Source organism: Monodelphis domestica, chromosome 4 (assembly GCF_027887165.1).
Source record: "Monodelphis domestica isolate mMonDom1 chromosome 4, mMonDom1.pri, whole genome shotgun sequence".
NCBI lineage: Eukaryota > Metazoa > Chordata > Mammalia > Didelphimorphia > Didelphidae > Monodelphis > Monodelphis domestica.
The window spans coordinates 387,541,028-387,557,475 of record NC_077230.1 but is presented as its reverse complement, the minus strand read 5'-3'; the positions used below and the strand labels follow the sequence as shown (position 1 = coordinate 387,557,475).

Below are 16,448 nucleotides of genomic sequence, written 5' to 3'. Positions count from 1 at the left end.
AATGATGAGGTCAGAAGCCAGAATGAAAAAGCTGAGATGTGATAGGATAAGATGTTGAGAAAATGAATGCAGATTGCTTTTTCTAAGAGTTTGGCTGTGAAAGGGAGAGAAACAGTAAGTTAGCTTGTAAGGATCACTGAGCTGGTCTTGGTGAAGTCTCTTTATTAGAAACTGGAGTAAAGGAGGACAGAATGGGATATGTCAAAGTTCGTAAGAGGGAGATCATGTGTAATGGCTGGCCTTTCTTGGTAAAGTATGAAAGCAGTGATCCTTAGCTGAGAGAAAGGGAAGAGATAGATTGGGGAAATTTTATGTGTTTCTGTGGGAAGAGGAATAAAGAATCAATGAGGGAGGAAATAGGAATAAGGATTAGGTCTTGCTTCAGTGAGGACCCAGATGAAATGATTCAAATGTACAGTGAACCAAGTCAGCTTTAATTCCTCCAGTTTGGTATAGCAAGTATAGAGGAAGCAGTATATTCAGTATAAAAGAGGCAGATGGTGGTAGTAATGTGTTGATGATCAGATCAGGAGACAAGGAATTTAAGAGTAGAAGATACTGTAGAGTTAAACTAGTTAAATTGATGGTTGAAGACAACTCTTGGTATCCCCTGGGTCTTCTCTTCTCCAGGCTAAACATCCCTGGTTACTTCAACTTATCTTTATATGACAAGGACTCAAGGCCTTTCAGTATCCTTAGATAGCCCTATTCTAGACCTTTTCCAGCATATCCATATTTTTCTTAACTATAGGGGCTAAAACAGAACAAAACATTCCAGATAATCTCTGATCCAGGGCATAGTACAGAGGAAGCATCATCCTTGTTCCTGGAGGTTGTGCCTCTCTCAACTCAGCCCAAGATTGCTTTAGTTCTTTTTTTGTTTGTTGCTGCCATAGGGTATACTGTGAATAAAATGAAGTGAGTTCATTAGTGCTTTTATTTCACTTAGTTATAAAAACAGAAATGAATAAGACAAAGTTTTCTTAAAAAACAAAAATGATTTGCTGAGGAATAAATAGCTTCAAATTACCTTGAGTCATTTTCAGTTCACAGAACTCTTTACAATGCATAAAATGGTGCTAACTTAAGAATATGCTTAAAAAGACAATACTTACTAATCTTAATACCTACCTGTATGTAGTGAGGATAGTTTATAAATATTAGAGCTTCTAAGTCATTTATTATTACCAAAAATTAGAAATTCTACAGGTTAACTAAAAGTATATGTTGTAACATCTTTCTGATAACAGCTTAATTCTAATTAACAATGCTCAGCAAATCCAAGTGTGACTATCTTTTTGTTAAGAAGCAAAACCGAAGACTTAGACTTTCTAAAAAAAAGTCTTAAAAAAAAAAGTAAGCAAATAATGAACAAAACGTATCAAAATGGACTATTAGGAATATACATTTAAGATGAATTTTCACTTGCCTTAATGGCCTCTGTTAGGATTGCATCCATTTTGGGGCGTGAGGAAGCAGCCATGTGAGTTTGTTTCTGTGCCCTAGCAAGTTGGCTGGCAGAAAGAGTAGCCCAGGAAGGGATTGTTTTTTTCACTTTCTTCTCCTTTTCTTTAGTCTGGTCTTTCTCACTTTAAAATAATAATAAAAAGCACAATTAAACAACACAAACTTTCAAGCATGGAGGGTCATCTCTGAAAGCAGAGGCAAATTAGGATAATTTTGTATTTTAAAACTAATTTTATTTATATCTTAAAAATTTATATGAGGAATAATTTTTTAACATATCAAGTTCTATAAATGAACCTGAATATGTTTGTTTTTGTTTCAGGGAATGGGAGTCATTCAGATCACTCTCCTGGATATCCAGGACATAAACTACTGGTCTAAGAGCAACTTTAATAAAAACTGAAATTCACTCCATAGCCCTATTAACATTCATTTTGATTATTGCAAGTATAGTATTAAGCATAGAGTAAGATGTCTGATAATTACACAGGCTGGTTATAATTTCTGGTACCTATCTGAAAGACTTGGGGAAGGGTAAAGGATTTCCCAAAGAGTTAAACCGGGAATTTGTAATTCCTGGGGTTTTTTCTTTCTCTTTTAAAAACTATTAAATAAAGGGATTATTAACATTGCTCAGGTCAAGAATGGAAAGGACAGAATGAATTTTAAGTCCTTCTTACTGATACCCACTCTTTAGTGAAAAATAGGTAATCAACTCTATCATCCAAATTCTATCATTTGCAGATTAACCATGGCAAACCTCTCTTTCAAAAATCTGCAAGTCATTTATATACTTCAGATTTATTTGAAAGGACCCTCTTTGGGAAAGGGTAAACTGGCAATTTGGGAGAGCTGGGTAGAGAACAGCAAATTCTACTTTAAGTTAGAAAGAGACAACATGTTCTTCACATGGAGTTAGATCCAAATTAAATCTTCACAGTAATTATTTTGTCTAAAGTGTTTCTATGAATGGTAAAATCAGACATTCTCATATTCAAAAAAATCTACATACTTTCTAAAGCCAAATATGATTAAAACATTTTTTTGAACTAGCTTCATCAGTTCTAAGTATAACATGTACCTATTTTTTTTTTTAAACCCTTGCCTTCTGTCTTTGAATCAATATTGTGTACTGCTTCTAAGGCAGAAGAGTGGTAAGGGGAAGGCAATGGGGATTAAGTGACTTGCCCAGGGTCATACAGCTAGGAAGTATCTGAAGCCAAATTTGATCCCAGGACCTCCCATCTCCAGGCTTGGCTTTCATTACATTGAGCCTCCTAGCTGCCCCCACATAACCTAATTTTGAAACTTATGTTTAGAAATGTGAAGATGGAATTAACTCCCCCCTGCCCATTTTTAGATTTAATCACCAGAAGCATATACACCCCACTTACACTTGAATGGGGGAGGTCTGTGACCCACGTGTGTGAAAGTGGGTGATGAGTTAGAAACCACTGACTGCTCCCTGGGTAGTCCTAAGCAAAACTATAAACTATAATTTGTCCACATAAAAACTAGAGGAAGGCACAAGAAGTGATGCAAAGAAGCGTCTTTAAAAGGAGTTACAACTTCCTGTGAAGGAGTCTGAGTTCTTTGTTCTTTGGAGTTCTGAGTTTGAGTTGGAGGCTGGTGAAGAATCTACTTACTGGACCTGAGACCTCAGACTTGGTGAGACTATTCTTAAATTTCTCCCTTTGAACTACCACATGGGTGAATGAAAAAGGCCGACTCTTTTCCTGGATTTTCTGAAGGGACTAGCCTCAGGAGAGACCTTCCCTCTTGAGAGAGGCTTCATGACTGAAGCTCTTGCTTTATTCATCCCCGGGTCCTAGGCTCAAAGCTGAGGCTGAGGACTAATTAGCCCTGCCTGAGTTGAGCCAGGGGCCGGAGCAAAATACTCAGTGTGTTTAGGTTAGATATCTTACCCCATCCTCTCTCTGATTTTTTTACTTTCATTCTTTCTAAATTTTATAAATAAATTTCTAAAAAATCATTTGGAATTGATTAAATTCGACCGTACTCTTAAGTCCAACCCCTTACATTCTGGCCCTTACAAAAAGCATGTATTCTTATCTCCAAATCTGCAACAGAATAATTTAACTTCTATTCTTTTTACAAGGAATTTGGTTCATCAAAAATTATGATTCAGAGGACATAACTACTTACTCTTTCTCCTTTTTGGTTTCTTCAGAAGGCTTGTTTTCTCCCTTCTCCTCTTTCTCTGGTTCCTTTGGCTGTTCTGTTTCACTTGATGTAGCAGGTGGAGTTTCATTTTCTTGCTCTTCTCCAGTAGAAGCAGACTCCTCTGAACTTACGTCTGGTTCTAAAATTATATTAGTACAATTGCATGAGTATTTTAAAACCTCACTAAACAAGAAAAAAAGGCACTTCTGATAAAAACACCTATCACCTTTACCAAATATTCTAGTAAACCCATGAATACTAAAATCACAGTCTCCAATGGCCATTATGAATCCTTAGTGAGGCCATTGCTTCCTCTGTAGAGCACCAAAGCTACCTCTATAGGGCAAGAATCTATATTGAGATAGCAAAACAGGTAGTGGTCCAGTGCCATAGAAAGGGAAGCAAATGTAGTATATATTTCAAAATCTGTGATTTCATTGTTTGTGTATTTCCTTTACCATTGAAAATTACAATTCATCCAGACTTCATGAATTGACGTGTCTGAAAAAAAAATCTGGTCATTGTTTTTGTGATGAGCCATTCCCACATTCAGGTAGGCTGATCCTCAGATTAGACATAGTCCATAAGGGGGACAAACTTGTCATCTTTAGCCTGGCAGTACTTATCAGAGCTTTTCCTCTATTGGCATAGGTTTTGAGAACCCTGAGCCACTTACTTGCCATAATGAATTATTAGGAAAGAACTTTATTATTATTATTATTTTAAAACATCCTAACCTCCTGTCTTAGAAATCAGTACTAAGTATTGGTTTCAAGGCTGAAGAGTGGCAAAGGCTAGGCAATTGGGGTTAAGTGACTTGCCCAGCATCACATAGCTAGTGTCTGAAGCCAGATTTGAACCCAAATCCTCCCCATTCCAAGACTGGCTCTATTGCCTGAGCCACCTAGCTGCCCCAGGATAGGGGGACTTTTGTGTATTTTTGCTATCTCTTCTGTATCTCTCAAATGGTATGTGGAAATAGCAGTGAATTTGACAATGAAGTAAAATATAATGAGAAAGAGGCGTATAAATAATAGGTAACAATCAAATATTCTCCAAGTAGAAGTTTAGTATGAAAAGGAAGAAAAGACACAAGGCTAATATTTGAAAAATCATTGCATAAAGCACAAGCTGAAAACTTAGAGAAAGAATATCTGCATTTTTTCTCAGGCTGTGTCTGGGCACCTGCTACATAGCCTTTCCAGAATACTGAATCATATTAAAAGTTTGAATAGATGGCTTCTTCCAAAATGATTTTACAGATCAACATTAACTGTTCCCATTTTTTGGTTATCTTTGCCAACTTGCAGGGTTGTTTTGATATGTATTATTAGTGTACTGAATCATTCTTTCATGTAGTTGTTAGTTTGTGAATAGTTTGCATAGGCTTATACCACAAGGAGGGAATTGATAAGAATATCCACATACAACAGAGTATTTATAGTAGTTTATAGCAGCACTTTTTGTGAGAACAAAGAATTGAAAATGAAGTAGATGCCTGTAGATTTGGGAAAGACTAAATAAGTTTTACATGAATTATAATGGAATATTACTGTGCTATAAGAAATTAATATGATAAATACAGGGAAGTATGGACAGATCTACATGAACTGAAGAGTGAAGAAATGAATCAAGAATATACAGACTTCAATAATACAATACATTTTGTAGGGAAAACCCCTACAAAAAAACCCCTGAAAGTGAGTGTTGCAAAGTAATAAAGAATAAGTATGGCTCAAATGAGGTATGAAGTCTCTCTTACTCTAACTCTTGGCAGAAGTGGGAAGCCCTGAAGTATAGCAAATTGCACAATATTTTTAGACTTTATCAATGACCAGTTAAGCTGATTATTTCTTCTTTTTTTGTCTTAGAAATATACTATTATATGAGATAGGTTTCTGAAAGAAGTATTGGAGGAAAACAAAGGTGATATTTAAAAAAACTCAGGACATCAATAAAAACTTATCTGAAAAAAATTAATAAGCCTTCTTGTGGTTGAAAATTATCCTGAAATGAATTTCACTTGCGAAAATTGGGTTGTTAACCTAGTTTAAGGATCTTTTGGGCTAAGTATGTTTCTCAGACTCAGAAACTAAAGAATATCACAGTACCACTCTATTTACATATGTTATGAGCCTTGAAGAAGGGAGAAAAGTGCTGCAAAACTAAAGACCAAGCAGGTAGGAGTTAACTGTTCTTTGAACTAGTTATCCTGGGAACCAAGAACTAATCAACTTTATTACACTTTTCTTAAAAAGTGGAGGGGTAGGGGTGGCGGGGAGAAAGTCAGGGCAGGTAAAGCCAAATTTAATTTCTGGTTCATTTACTGGAAAGAAAAGCTGCCAAATGCAGCTTATGGAGTTCACACATCTACAAGGTGGAGTAGGAATGTTCTACAATGTTCACTTTTGATTTTTTTTTTCCTTTTGGCAGTCTTTCCATTTGCATTGTGTAGTCATTGTGTGAACTGTTTTTGTGACTAGTTTCTTCTTTATGTATTAGTTCATGTAGATCTGTTGAAACTTTTCTTGATATAGGTTGTCATAAAAAGTCTCACTGAGGATTTAAGATAATAAAACTTTATACAGCACTAAGACTTTTGGGACACCTTTATTTAAACTAAAATTGAACTCATTCTACTCTCAAATAATTGCTTCTTTTGTTTTACACTGGTCTGCCTATCCATTCCTTTTCTCTATTTGGATAGTTGATCGTATTATTATTTTTCTTTATATGTCACTTTGATCTTCCAATCTACCCCAAAATACTCATCATTTGATTTTTCCCAGACTAAAGCATATTTCCACCTAAGTTCCTCAATGGCCCCCAAATTAATTTCCCCTTCCTTTCTTTCTTTTTTTAAAAACAGCTAGAAAGTTTCTGAGGCCAAATCTGAACCCAGGACCTCCCATCTCTAGGTCTTGCTCTTTATCCACAGGGTCCACTGACCTGACTCTCCCACATATTTTCAATTCCAAAATCTCAGTAATACAATATAACAATGGTAAGGGGGTTGTGGTTGATAAGGGGGTTGTGAAAGGCACTTCCTGTTATGCTAAGAGCTGTATTGTGATACATTATACATTAGACTTTTTATTTGAGGGGACATAAGTTGACCTGTAGTCTAAAGGTTATCTGTGGTAGGAAGTGTTGTACTGTGATTTTACTTTACACTTAAATAACACATCTTTCCCTCTGTCTTTCTATGTTTTTTATTCATGAAACCATATATTATAATTCCGCAGAACAAGTATACTCAAATATTGCTGCTTTTAAATTTCCTTCCAGATCTAATTGTTAAAATATGGGCTTATGTATTAATTTGTATATATGTTATACATTTACTTCTCTGTGTAAAAAGTCTATTAAAGATAGGAATGGTTTTGTTTTTATATTCTATAAAGTACCCAACAATATCTGTTAAATTTAACTCTGGCTTATTTGAATAAACCTAGCAGAAGAAAAAAAAAACATATAATGAATCCATTGGCCTGGTGGTGATCCCCAAAATAATTTTACTTAGAAAGGACTATGGGGCAGCTAGGTAAATCAGAGGATAGAGAGCCAGACCTGGAGATGGAAGGTCCTGGGTTCAAATTTGGTCTCAGACACTTCTTAGCTGTGTGACCCTGGGCAAGGCATTTAACCTCCCCTGCCTAGCCCTTACTGCTCTTTTGCCTTGGAATCTATATCTAGTATCAATTCTAAAATAGAGGGTATGGGTTTAAAAAAATAAAAAAGAGAAAGAACTAGTCAGGATATTAATCCCTAACAATTGGGAACATCAGCACATAAATTAATACACTATTTTTCCTTAATATAACTATCTTAAGTTTTATAAACCTAAACTGATTATTCTTTGCCATCAGGTTTGCATTTTGGGTTTCTCTCCCTAAATAGAGGGTATATAGTCTGAAAATTCAAACTAATTGTAAAATTGGTCTAAGTTAGACAAAATCTAATCCTTATTTTATGAAAATTCAGTGTTCCTTTAACTATCTCAAGAAGTGTTGTAAAACAATTCATACATAGATCTCATTCCTAAAAGGGAGAGACTGGGCTGAAATTTTTAAATTTTACATTTGAAAGAAATCTTAAGCTGAGAATTCCTCCAGTGCTCTACTTGTCAAATGATTTCATTTGTTATTCAGTTAAGGAAATCTTACTCTTTCATACCGCCAAGACTTAAAAACTTACACTGCCCATGAAATCTGCGAATAGAATTCCTGTGACTGCATCTACTGTTGGAAAGGGATTAAAAAATCATCTAATTCAGCTTCCTTATTTTATAGAGGAGTTATCTTTGGTTTCTTAGTCTTTTAAAAAAATAATGGCACATAAGATTTAATTTTGAAACATTTACAACATTTCACAGTACAGTAGAACAAGACTTTATTTAATAAAACAATCTCCATTATTGTTTCACTTTACCTGGTTTCTCCTCCTCACCTTCAGCTCGTTTGCTTTTGGGAGGAGTTTCCCGGGTAGAATTCACAGCTCGGCGAATTGGCATGGTGTTATCTTCAACCTTCCAAGAGAAATTCAGAAATAGCAAAAATCAAATAATTATGACAATGTTGCCGAATTAAATCTTTTTTTTTTTTTGGTGTGTGTGTGTGTGGCATTTTTAAGGGGACCTAGTTGGGTGTTTGTTAGAAGATGTTGGAGAAATCTTCAAGCTGACTCCAGGGTAACTTCTCTGAAGGTGAATAGCTTTTTTTTTTTTTAAAGGAAATACATCTCAAGCTTTTTAAGTTCACATTTGAAGTGGCAACCAAAATTAACTGTTTTATTTGGAATAAACGTCAAAGGATTTCAGGAATTTTTAGAAGAATGGGAGATTAAAAGGATACCTGTACACCTCTTTGGTTTTGTCAGACTCATAACCCAGGCTCTTAAAAGTAGGGGAGGGAGAATGCACCACCACGTAGCCCTTGGCAGGGCTGGAAGTCAGGGATGGATCCAAGGGCGAGCTTCAAGAACGGGCCAGCCCCTACCTCACCTAACTTGTCCGCGTGGATCAGCTGAGCTCCTACTCTGAGTGGGAGTGCCTTAGGATGGACGAGTTCAGCTTCAGACGTATCAGTCGCCATTTAAATTAATTTCTAGGCCCAAGTGCAGGTTACACTCTGAAGCCTCAGCTTTTAACCACAAGGATTTTTCCTAATGGTTTCACAGTGCAGTGAGGAGTCAACCTAAAGTACAGAAAAGACCTGGTGTGAAGGTTAACAAAAACAAAACTAAACTAAAAAGTCTAAACTTATTTTAAACCCAAAGGAAATATAGCTGTATGTTTAAAAATGGAAAATGACTTGGGTCATCTTCAAAAATATGATAAAATAGCTAACAAAATATAAAACTACTTAAAGCAGCAACTAAAACAAATGCAGAAGCCAAAGCAGGAGCCTGTTCAGTGCTAAGCCTTCGATATGAAAAGAAAAGGCCAGGAAAAAGTTCATAAAGAATTTAAATCTACCCTTATTCAGGAATTTAAAGAGGAAAGCATAAGATTATAAGAGTACTTTTCTAAAGAAAGGAGAGGTTTTTAGCCTAAAGGGAACAATCAAGGAGAGTTTAAACTATCTGCACTACTGTCTTACAGTTAGAGAAGCAATTTTCTTCTCCTTTAAAGGGAAATCCACACTACTCAGGAGGATGGTGGTGGCGCAGAATATTGCATCACAGGGAGATCCTACAGACTTAATTAAGAAGCAAAGCTAGGCTTTCAAAGAGTAGCACTACACTAAGTTTCAAAGACTTACTTTTTATATTTTTAATATTATCAAAAGATATGTTAGAGAAAAGGCACAATTTAATACTTTAAGTCAGAATATGTTCGTTCACTCAATGATTTTTTAAAAATTGCAACAAGTTTAGTGGCTGGGACAATATATTTTTAATGAAAATTCTATTTATAATTTAATTTTTAAAAATAAACTTAATTTATATAGCTCCGCACTTGTGGAAAAAGCATAAATTAGCAAAATGAAAGAATCAGCTATTTCAAAATGCCTTGGCTTGCAGCCCAATTAAAAATATACAAGTTTTAGATTCCTAGAGATGACAATTGTGGAGAATCTTGGGGGCATAGAGAAAACAATCATTAACAAGAAAAAATATCAAAATTTGAAATCATTTGTAGTTTTATACCAAAGGAGGAAACTGGGTAGCAAAACGCTTCTGACAAATAACAGTTAGCATTTATATTCACACTTTAAAAGTCTGCAAAGTGCTTTATAGATGTTATTTTATCTTCATCAATTCAGGGAGGTAGTTGCTATTATTTCCATTTTACAGATGAGGAAACTTAGGCACTGAGAGGTGAAGTGACTTGCTCAGGATTTCACTGCTAATAAGTGATTAAGGCTGGATTTGAACCAAGGTTTTCTTGACTCCAGGCCCAAGGCCCTATCTATCCACTATATCACCCAGCTGCTTGGTCAATAAATGCATTGTCAAAAACTACATATATGAAGATGACAATTTAGAGATGATGTATTCTCAAACTTTGGTCATATTTTTTTAGATTGTGAAGTAGTTCAAAAAGTTCTTTCCAGATGAGTTCCTTGGTCACATGACCCTATTACCACAGGTAATGCCTTATTTCTCTTCCTACAATATTAAAAGGAAAGATGTGAGGTATAAAAATATTAAGTGTTAAGAGAACACAAAAAGCTTGCAACTGAAAATGTTAATAGAAGGTGGACACTAGGCATGAATGTCTGCATTCTGTATTCTTTTTTGTCATTTAAAAAATCTAAGCAAAGTAAGAGCTTTGAAATTTTGAAAATGTAGATGTTCCAAAAAGTTACAAAACCTTGATAAGTATTGACAAATGTATAACAGTTGCTAACATTGATATTGATTTCAGGTGTCCAGGAAAAGAAAAAACCAAACATTGTTAAGCATGCAAGATTTAAATCCCTTTTTAATGCTACATTTAAGGTGCATTATTTTTAACAGAACATCAAAGCATTCTTAAAACTATTTTATCTTATTTTTTAGTGCTTAAACAAGTCCTGGAGTGATGACCAATTCTTAAATTCAATGGATTTTAAAAATAGGAAGAGCTCACAGATGAGCAGCTTCTAAGCAGTATAGCTGAAAGAACCATTCAAGGAGTACTCTGTTATTTCTAGGATTAAAATATAAAGTCTTATATTTGGCACTAAAAGGTGTGGGGAGGTAACTTGATTTATTAATCACTTACTATGACCCAGGCACTGTGTTAAATAAAGCACTTTACAAATATTATTTTATTTGATCCTCACAACTTTGTTAGGTAGGTGCTATTATTATCCTCATTTTATGACTTGCCTGGAGTCAAACAGGTAGTGTTTAAAGTGGAATTTGAACCCAGATCTTCCTTAATCCAGGTTCCATGGTCTATATACTAAGCCACAGAACTCCAAAGTCCTGCACAACCCAAATTCTCCCTATTATGATTCCAATCTTATATTTTGCTCTCCTTCATGTGTCCTACAAACCAGTTACACTGGCCTACCTGTTTTTTTTTTTTTTTAGCATATCACCATGCTTGGTGTCTGGGATATTTTCCTTTTCACTGAATTACAAATATCACCTCCTTTCTAAACTCTTTAAGGTCAAAGATTGTTTTTGATCACTCCATTTCCTTTTTTTTTTGTATCCCAGGGCCTTCTAAAGTGTCTGACACCTAATAAGCAGTGAAATCTTGGTTTATTGACTGACATATTGTGAGGGACTCATTCCACTACAAATACTAGATTCTAGATAAAGGAAAATATATCACTTTAGATGTGAGACATAGAATATTTTAAATGAGTGGTATCAAAATCAAATAGAAATGGATTCCTGCAGATAATTCACAGACTTAGAAATACAACATAGATAACATTAATTTGGGGTTTCCTTTTTTTAAAAAAATATATATACTTCCCAATTACATTTTAATCTGATACTGGTCTCAGTGGGGAGTTTTGGGGAGCTTATGGAAGCTTGCAGTGAGTTTAATATTTTTGCCCTAGAGTGATTTTAGAAGTAATCCCTCAGCCCCATGAAAGGAAACACATTTGTCAAACATTTTTGTATCATGGAACTCTAAATATTCATGCTAAATGAAGTCATTGCTCAGATAGTTCAACAAAGTGGTTTTGCTTCTAAGGATCAGAGAACTCAAAAAAAGATATTCTTTACTCCATTCAAAAAAAAGTACCTGTAGAAAGGTGATAATTGTGATATGATAAAGTACTCCCCCAGTCCTGCCATTTTCTTGTCACCTAAGTTTCTAAGAAATAGCAAGCTATAAGTAAATCTGCAATTTTCTATATTGTATTCCATATGTCCAAAGAGAATCTGCAAATAAACAAAACTTTTGGGGGTAAAAGCAGGAAAAATGTTTCCTAAGTGAAAGTAAAGGTATTTAAAATTGCAGCCTAGAGGATCCTTAAGTGGGAACTGATTAGTTTTATAAAGCAAACTAGCCAATGATAAACACTGTAGAAGGAAACATTAGCAACCCAAAAGACTGAACAATTGATCTCAAACATCCAAAAAGAAACAAACTTCACTTTATGCTAGTTAGTGCACCTCAGGGTGGGAAGGAGAGGAAAAAGGGATAGAGAATGGAGACATTAACCTCTTTTACAATTCTCCAATTTACAAAGCAAAATCACTCAACATACACCTTAGCATAATCCTCTCCAATGACACCTACTATGGTACGATTTGTAGTTTACTACACTTATGGAAGTCACCATCACCATCAGTCTTCTAGTCTCCCCAGTGAAAATCAGTACTACCTGTTGAAGGACTTGATTTCTTAGGTAAGCTTAGATTATTTTAATACCATTAGTAAAAGAAATATTAAAGAGGGGGGGGGGGGGGATTCTTATATAACATACTCCATTCAGTTCCTTTTAACTGAATACTAAAAACATAAGTAGGGGCCTAGCAATCTTTGCTTCAGGGCATTTCTATTATCATATGCATGTAAACTTATATAAAACAATGACACTCTAATTTGGCCCAAAAAATATGCAGTATTTGGCCACATACCTTACAAAGGGTAGATAATACTAAAGGCTGTGTATCACTGTTCAAAACTATGGGGAGCATACCCACAAACTTTCCCAACTCTAAATCTTTCAAAGAGTCCTCCGAAAGAGTTAATTCTTCCCCAAACTTAATGAGTAACCTGTCACATAAACACTTTTTATTAACTAAAGGCAAGGAACTCAGCAGATATCTCTCACTTTCACATTTTAACCAAGAAATAAATATTCATTATCTGCTTAGTGTTGCTGTCAGGGAAGGCAGCAGTACATAGGGATACAAAATGTTGGATGATCAAGTCGCTTGAACGCTTGTCAGGATTTTCATACAAGAATATTTGATGTTCTCCCCAATATGCTTAGTAATGGAAAAAAAAAACACCACCCTATTTGATGTGCTTTTAAAAATTACACTGTATTTTTTAAAGATAGCAGCTGGCTAGAGCCATTTGGCATAAAAAAACAAAATCACAATAACCATAAAAGGGTATAATTGAATGAAACTAGTTTCTAAAGTGTCTTTGAATTCTTGGATCCCATAAAACCTGTATTAAAAAATGCAATATTTCTACTGAAATATTACTGTCCGTATGGTTATAACAGACCCAGATGAATTCCAAGACTTATTTCTAAAAGTCCCAGATAATTTTGAAGTTAATATACAATTCTAGTGCTAGTAAATTCGTTAAGAGCCCATATAGTTCAACCCACTCCTTCAGAAAAGAGTAAACTGAGACCCTGGGAAACTGAAAAGGCCTAGGTTCTCCGGACTACCAATCGGCGGTTATTATCATATCTTCCCAGCTCAGTTTGGTCATGGGTCTGGCCAGAAAAGTCTATCTACAACACTTCTAACACACCCTTACCCAACCGGAGCAGTGGGTGATCTGGCAGGCCATTGGAAAAAAAACCCCTAAGATTAAGACTGAATATAGTTGAAGTTCCGCTCCGTCTTTATTTGGGGTGAAAAGAGACGGGGATTTGGATTGGGATGGGCTTTAGGAGTGGTGAGAAACCCTAGAGCACAAAGTCCCTCTACGAATGCCCAGCAGGTTCGGCAGGGCCCCTAGGAATCCGCTCGGGCTCGTGTCTTCCAGACTCCGGAGCAGGCCCACGCGGCCTCCACCAAACCCTTCGCAAAACGAGCATCAAACATCGCTCAGACCCTGGGGGGTGGGGTGGAAGGAGCCGCGCGTGGCAAGGAACACCACGGGGGGGAGGGGGCAACAACAAGAGTTCCAGGGCCGCCGGACCCCCTTCCCCCCGCCCGCGCGCCCTAGGGCTGCAGGCCGCGAAGGCCCAAAGAGAGGACCCAGTCTGGAGAGGACGCCGGCTAAGGGGGGACCATCAGGGTCGGAGAGAGCCTCCGCTCCACTCTCCAAGGTCCGCAGGGCAGTCGGCAGCAGCGGACTAGCGGGCGGCAGACACTCACCGAGCCAAGAGAGCCCACCGCCTTGGCCTCGGCCTCGCCCCCACCGTAGGCGGCTCCGTAATGGCGGCGGGGGGCGGGGCCGCGCGGGAGGGTCGGGCTCACTGCGCGCGCCGCAGCCAATCACCGTTTCCGGTATCTTTTTGAGTTCAAAAGATAGGACTGTAACTTCGCGGGTGGGGAGGTCCGGTGGGGGGGATAGTGTGAAAAGAAGAAGTTGGGGAGAAGGCCCGGGGTGTGCAAGGGGGAAAGGCAGGACCCCAAGTCTCAGCATTCGGAGAATGCGCAGCCGACTGGGATTCGGTGAGCCAATCAGCGGCGGGCAGGAAGAGGTTGCGCAGGCGCATCTCGGCCCCGGAGGGACCGGACCTAGGAGGAACGTCTCTCCCCTCCCCGCTTCACCCCTCCCTCCCGCGACTGCAAACAAAACAGAAGCGAGAACGCGCGCGCGCTAGCGGGCCCAGGGGGATGCGCCGGCGCGAGGGGCTGGTGGGAAAAAAGAAGGGGGGGGTGCTTTGGGGGACGGCAAACAAAAGGCACTTGGCATCCCCCTCCCCCTACCGAGGGTGGCCCCCTAGGCCCCCTCGCGTCGGCCCGGCCCCGCCCCCCTCGCTTCGCTTCGCCTCAGGGACGGGCGGCGGTAGCGGCCTCGGCCCCAGGCGTTCCGGGGCCCGCGGAATCCCACCGCGGCCTCCCCTTCCGCCCCGCCAAGGCTGCGGCCTGCGTTACCTCTGCGCTCTCCCCCCTTCCAGGCGCCCACGTCCCCCTGAGGCCTGTCGGCTTCGCTCCCCGCCCGCTGCTCGCCGCCGCTGGCTGCCTTCCGCGGGTCCGTCCGTCCGCCTGGCCCCGCCGCTGCGCTCTGCAGCCCCGCCCCCCTGCCCGCGGCCCCGCGCGCGCGCCCGCTTCCCCTGCCCCCCTCACGCCCGCCAACGGTCGCGCGCCGCCGCCGCCCCGCCGCGCACTCCCCCATGCCCGAAGGGGACGCCCGCCCCCTGCCGGCGCGGCCGTGGGGGTGCGGAGAGGCCGACCCGAGGGAGTGCGCGCTCTCTCCAGCGGCTGAATGGACGAGCCCACAGGCCAAAGCGCCCGTCAGTGGGCCTTCCGCTGCGGACCTTCCCTTAGGAGAGAACGCGGCTTGGGCCTTTCCTCGGCATGATCGAAGTATCCGGCGCCTGGGGGCCGGCCCAGGGTGGGGACGGGACGCGGACCGGGAGCGGGCGGAGGGGGCCTTCTCGGCCGGCGCAGGTGTCCGAAGCTGACTGACTGCCCCAGGGCGCGCGGCCTTGGCGCCAGACTCTAAACGGCGGCTCGGGGACGACCGTGACGGCAGTAGCTCGAGCTGCGACGGGGCGGCCCCGGCCTCCGGGCTCTACCTCTCCTCGTACGGCCGGTCAGTCTGTCTCTCCAGGGGTGTAGCCGTAAACGGGCTCCTCACACGGCCCGCCGCCTGGCCCTAGCGCCTGTGATTCCCCAGACTGTTGCGCGTTCGGTACCCCCGCTCCGGCTACTCTCTCCCCCTCCCCCCCGTGCTCCTCTGCTGCACTAAAGCGGCTGTTGGGCCAGTTCCTCTATTTCCCATCTTCCTGCAGCAACAGCCGCCCCGGGCATCAAGAGACAATAGTATTCGAAGGCAGTTACAGCAAAGATGCTTTGTGACTCCCCCTCCTAGCTACTTCCTTACCAGGGAGCCAGCACCCCTCAGTCTGACTAGGCATGATCTCAAAGTCTTGATTTTGCATAGCAAATGTCTTTTCACTAATCACAAAACGCATAGATGTGGACCCGAGATGAGAAAATTTGCAGGAGGGGGGCAATTATTTAAGGATAGTTAAACTGGGCACTCCCTCTCCCAGCTAAGTGCTGTGGGCCCATGCTGACTCCCTCCTTAGCCTAGCCCTACTCTTATTCGCTATTAACACCTCAAGCATTTGCTACTGAGGTCATTCTAGAGGCTCCCCAAAATATTTCATATTAACCGCACAACTAAATAGGATTCTCATCTTTTTGCATGCCCGAGTAATCAGTTTCCTATATGGTATTGAGCAGGAATTCAACGTTTGTCCGGAGGAAGACATGAACAAAATTACTTTCCTGGTCAATGAACTTTCTAGTCCACAAAACAACCTGGGCCCCAACATCTGTCTACGCATGGAGAAACTGTAAGACCTATAAACAATCCTAAACAAAAAGGAACTCCATTTTAATTCCACCATGGTTGAGAATTCAGGAAGGATAAATTATCTTTGCTATTTAGCCGCCCATTTTCAGTGTTTTGGTTATATCATGCCAAGGGCCATATTGCAAGAAATATACATAATCTTGGTAAAGGGATGGCA

General features: G+C 40.0%; 1 protein-coding gene across 17 annotated transcripts in view; it reads right to left on the bottom strand.

Moving 5' to 3' along the window:
* HP1BP3 (heterochromatin protein 1 binding protein 3) overlaps positions 1 to 15,733 on the bottom strand; it is a 34,093-nt gene extending 18,360 nt beyond the window's left edge. The window contains exons 1-5 of one of the 17 annotated variants that reach the window (XM_016422068.2): positions 15,486 to 15,733; positions 8,649 to 8,846; positions 8,083 to 8,179; positions 3,634 to 3,790; positions 1,430 to 1,589 (exon numbers count right to left, since the gene is read on the bottom strand). In XM_016422068.2, coding sequence (XP_016277554.1) covers positions 1,430 to 1,589; positions 3,634 to 3,790; positions 8,083 to 8,179; positions 8,649 to 8,744 — 510 coding nt within the window. In that variant the 5' untranslated portion in view covers positions 8,745 to 8,846; positions 15,486 to 15,733. Of the gene's footprint in view, positions 1 to 1,429; positions 1,590 to 3,633; positions 3,791 to 8,082; positions 8,180 to 8,648; positions 8,847 to 13,549; positions 14,485 to 14,841; positions 14,976 to 15,140 lie in introns of those variants that run through there. The other 16 variants (XM_056795658.1, XM_056795657.1, XM_056795651.1 and 13 more) reach the window with 16 other exon arrangements.
* Between the last annotated feature and the right edge of the window lie 715 nt (positions 15,734 to 16,448).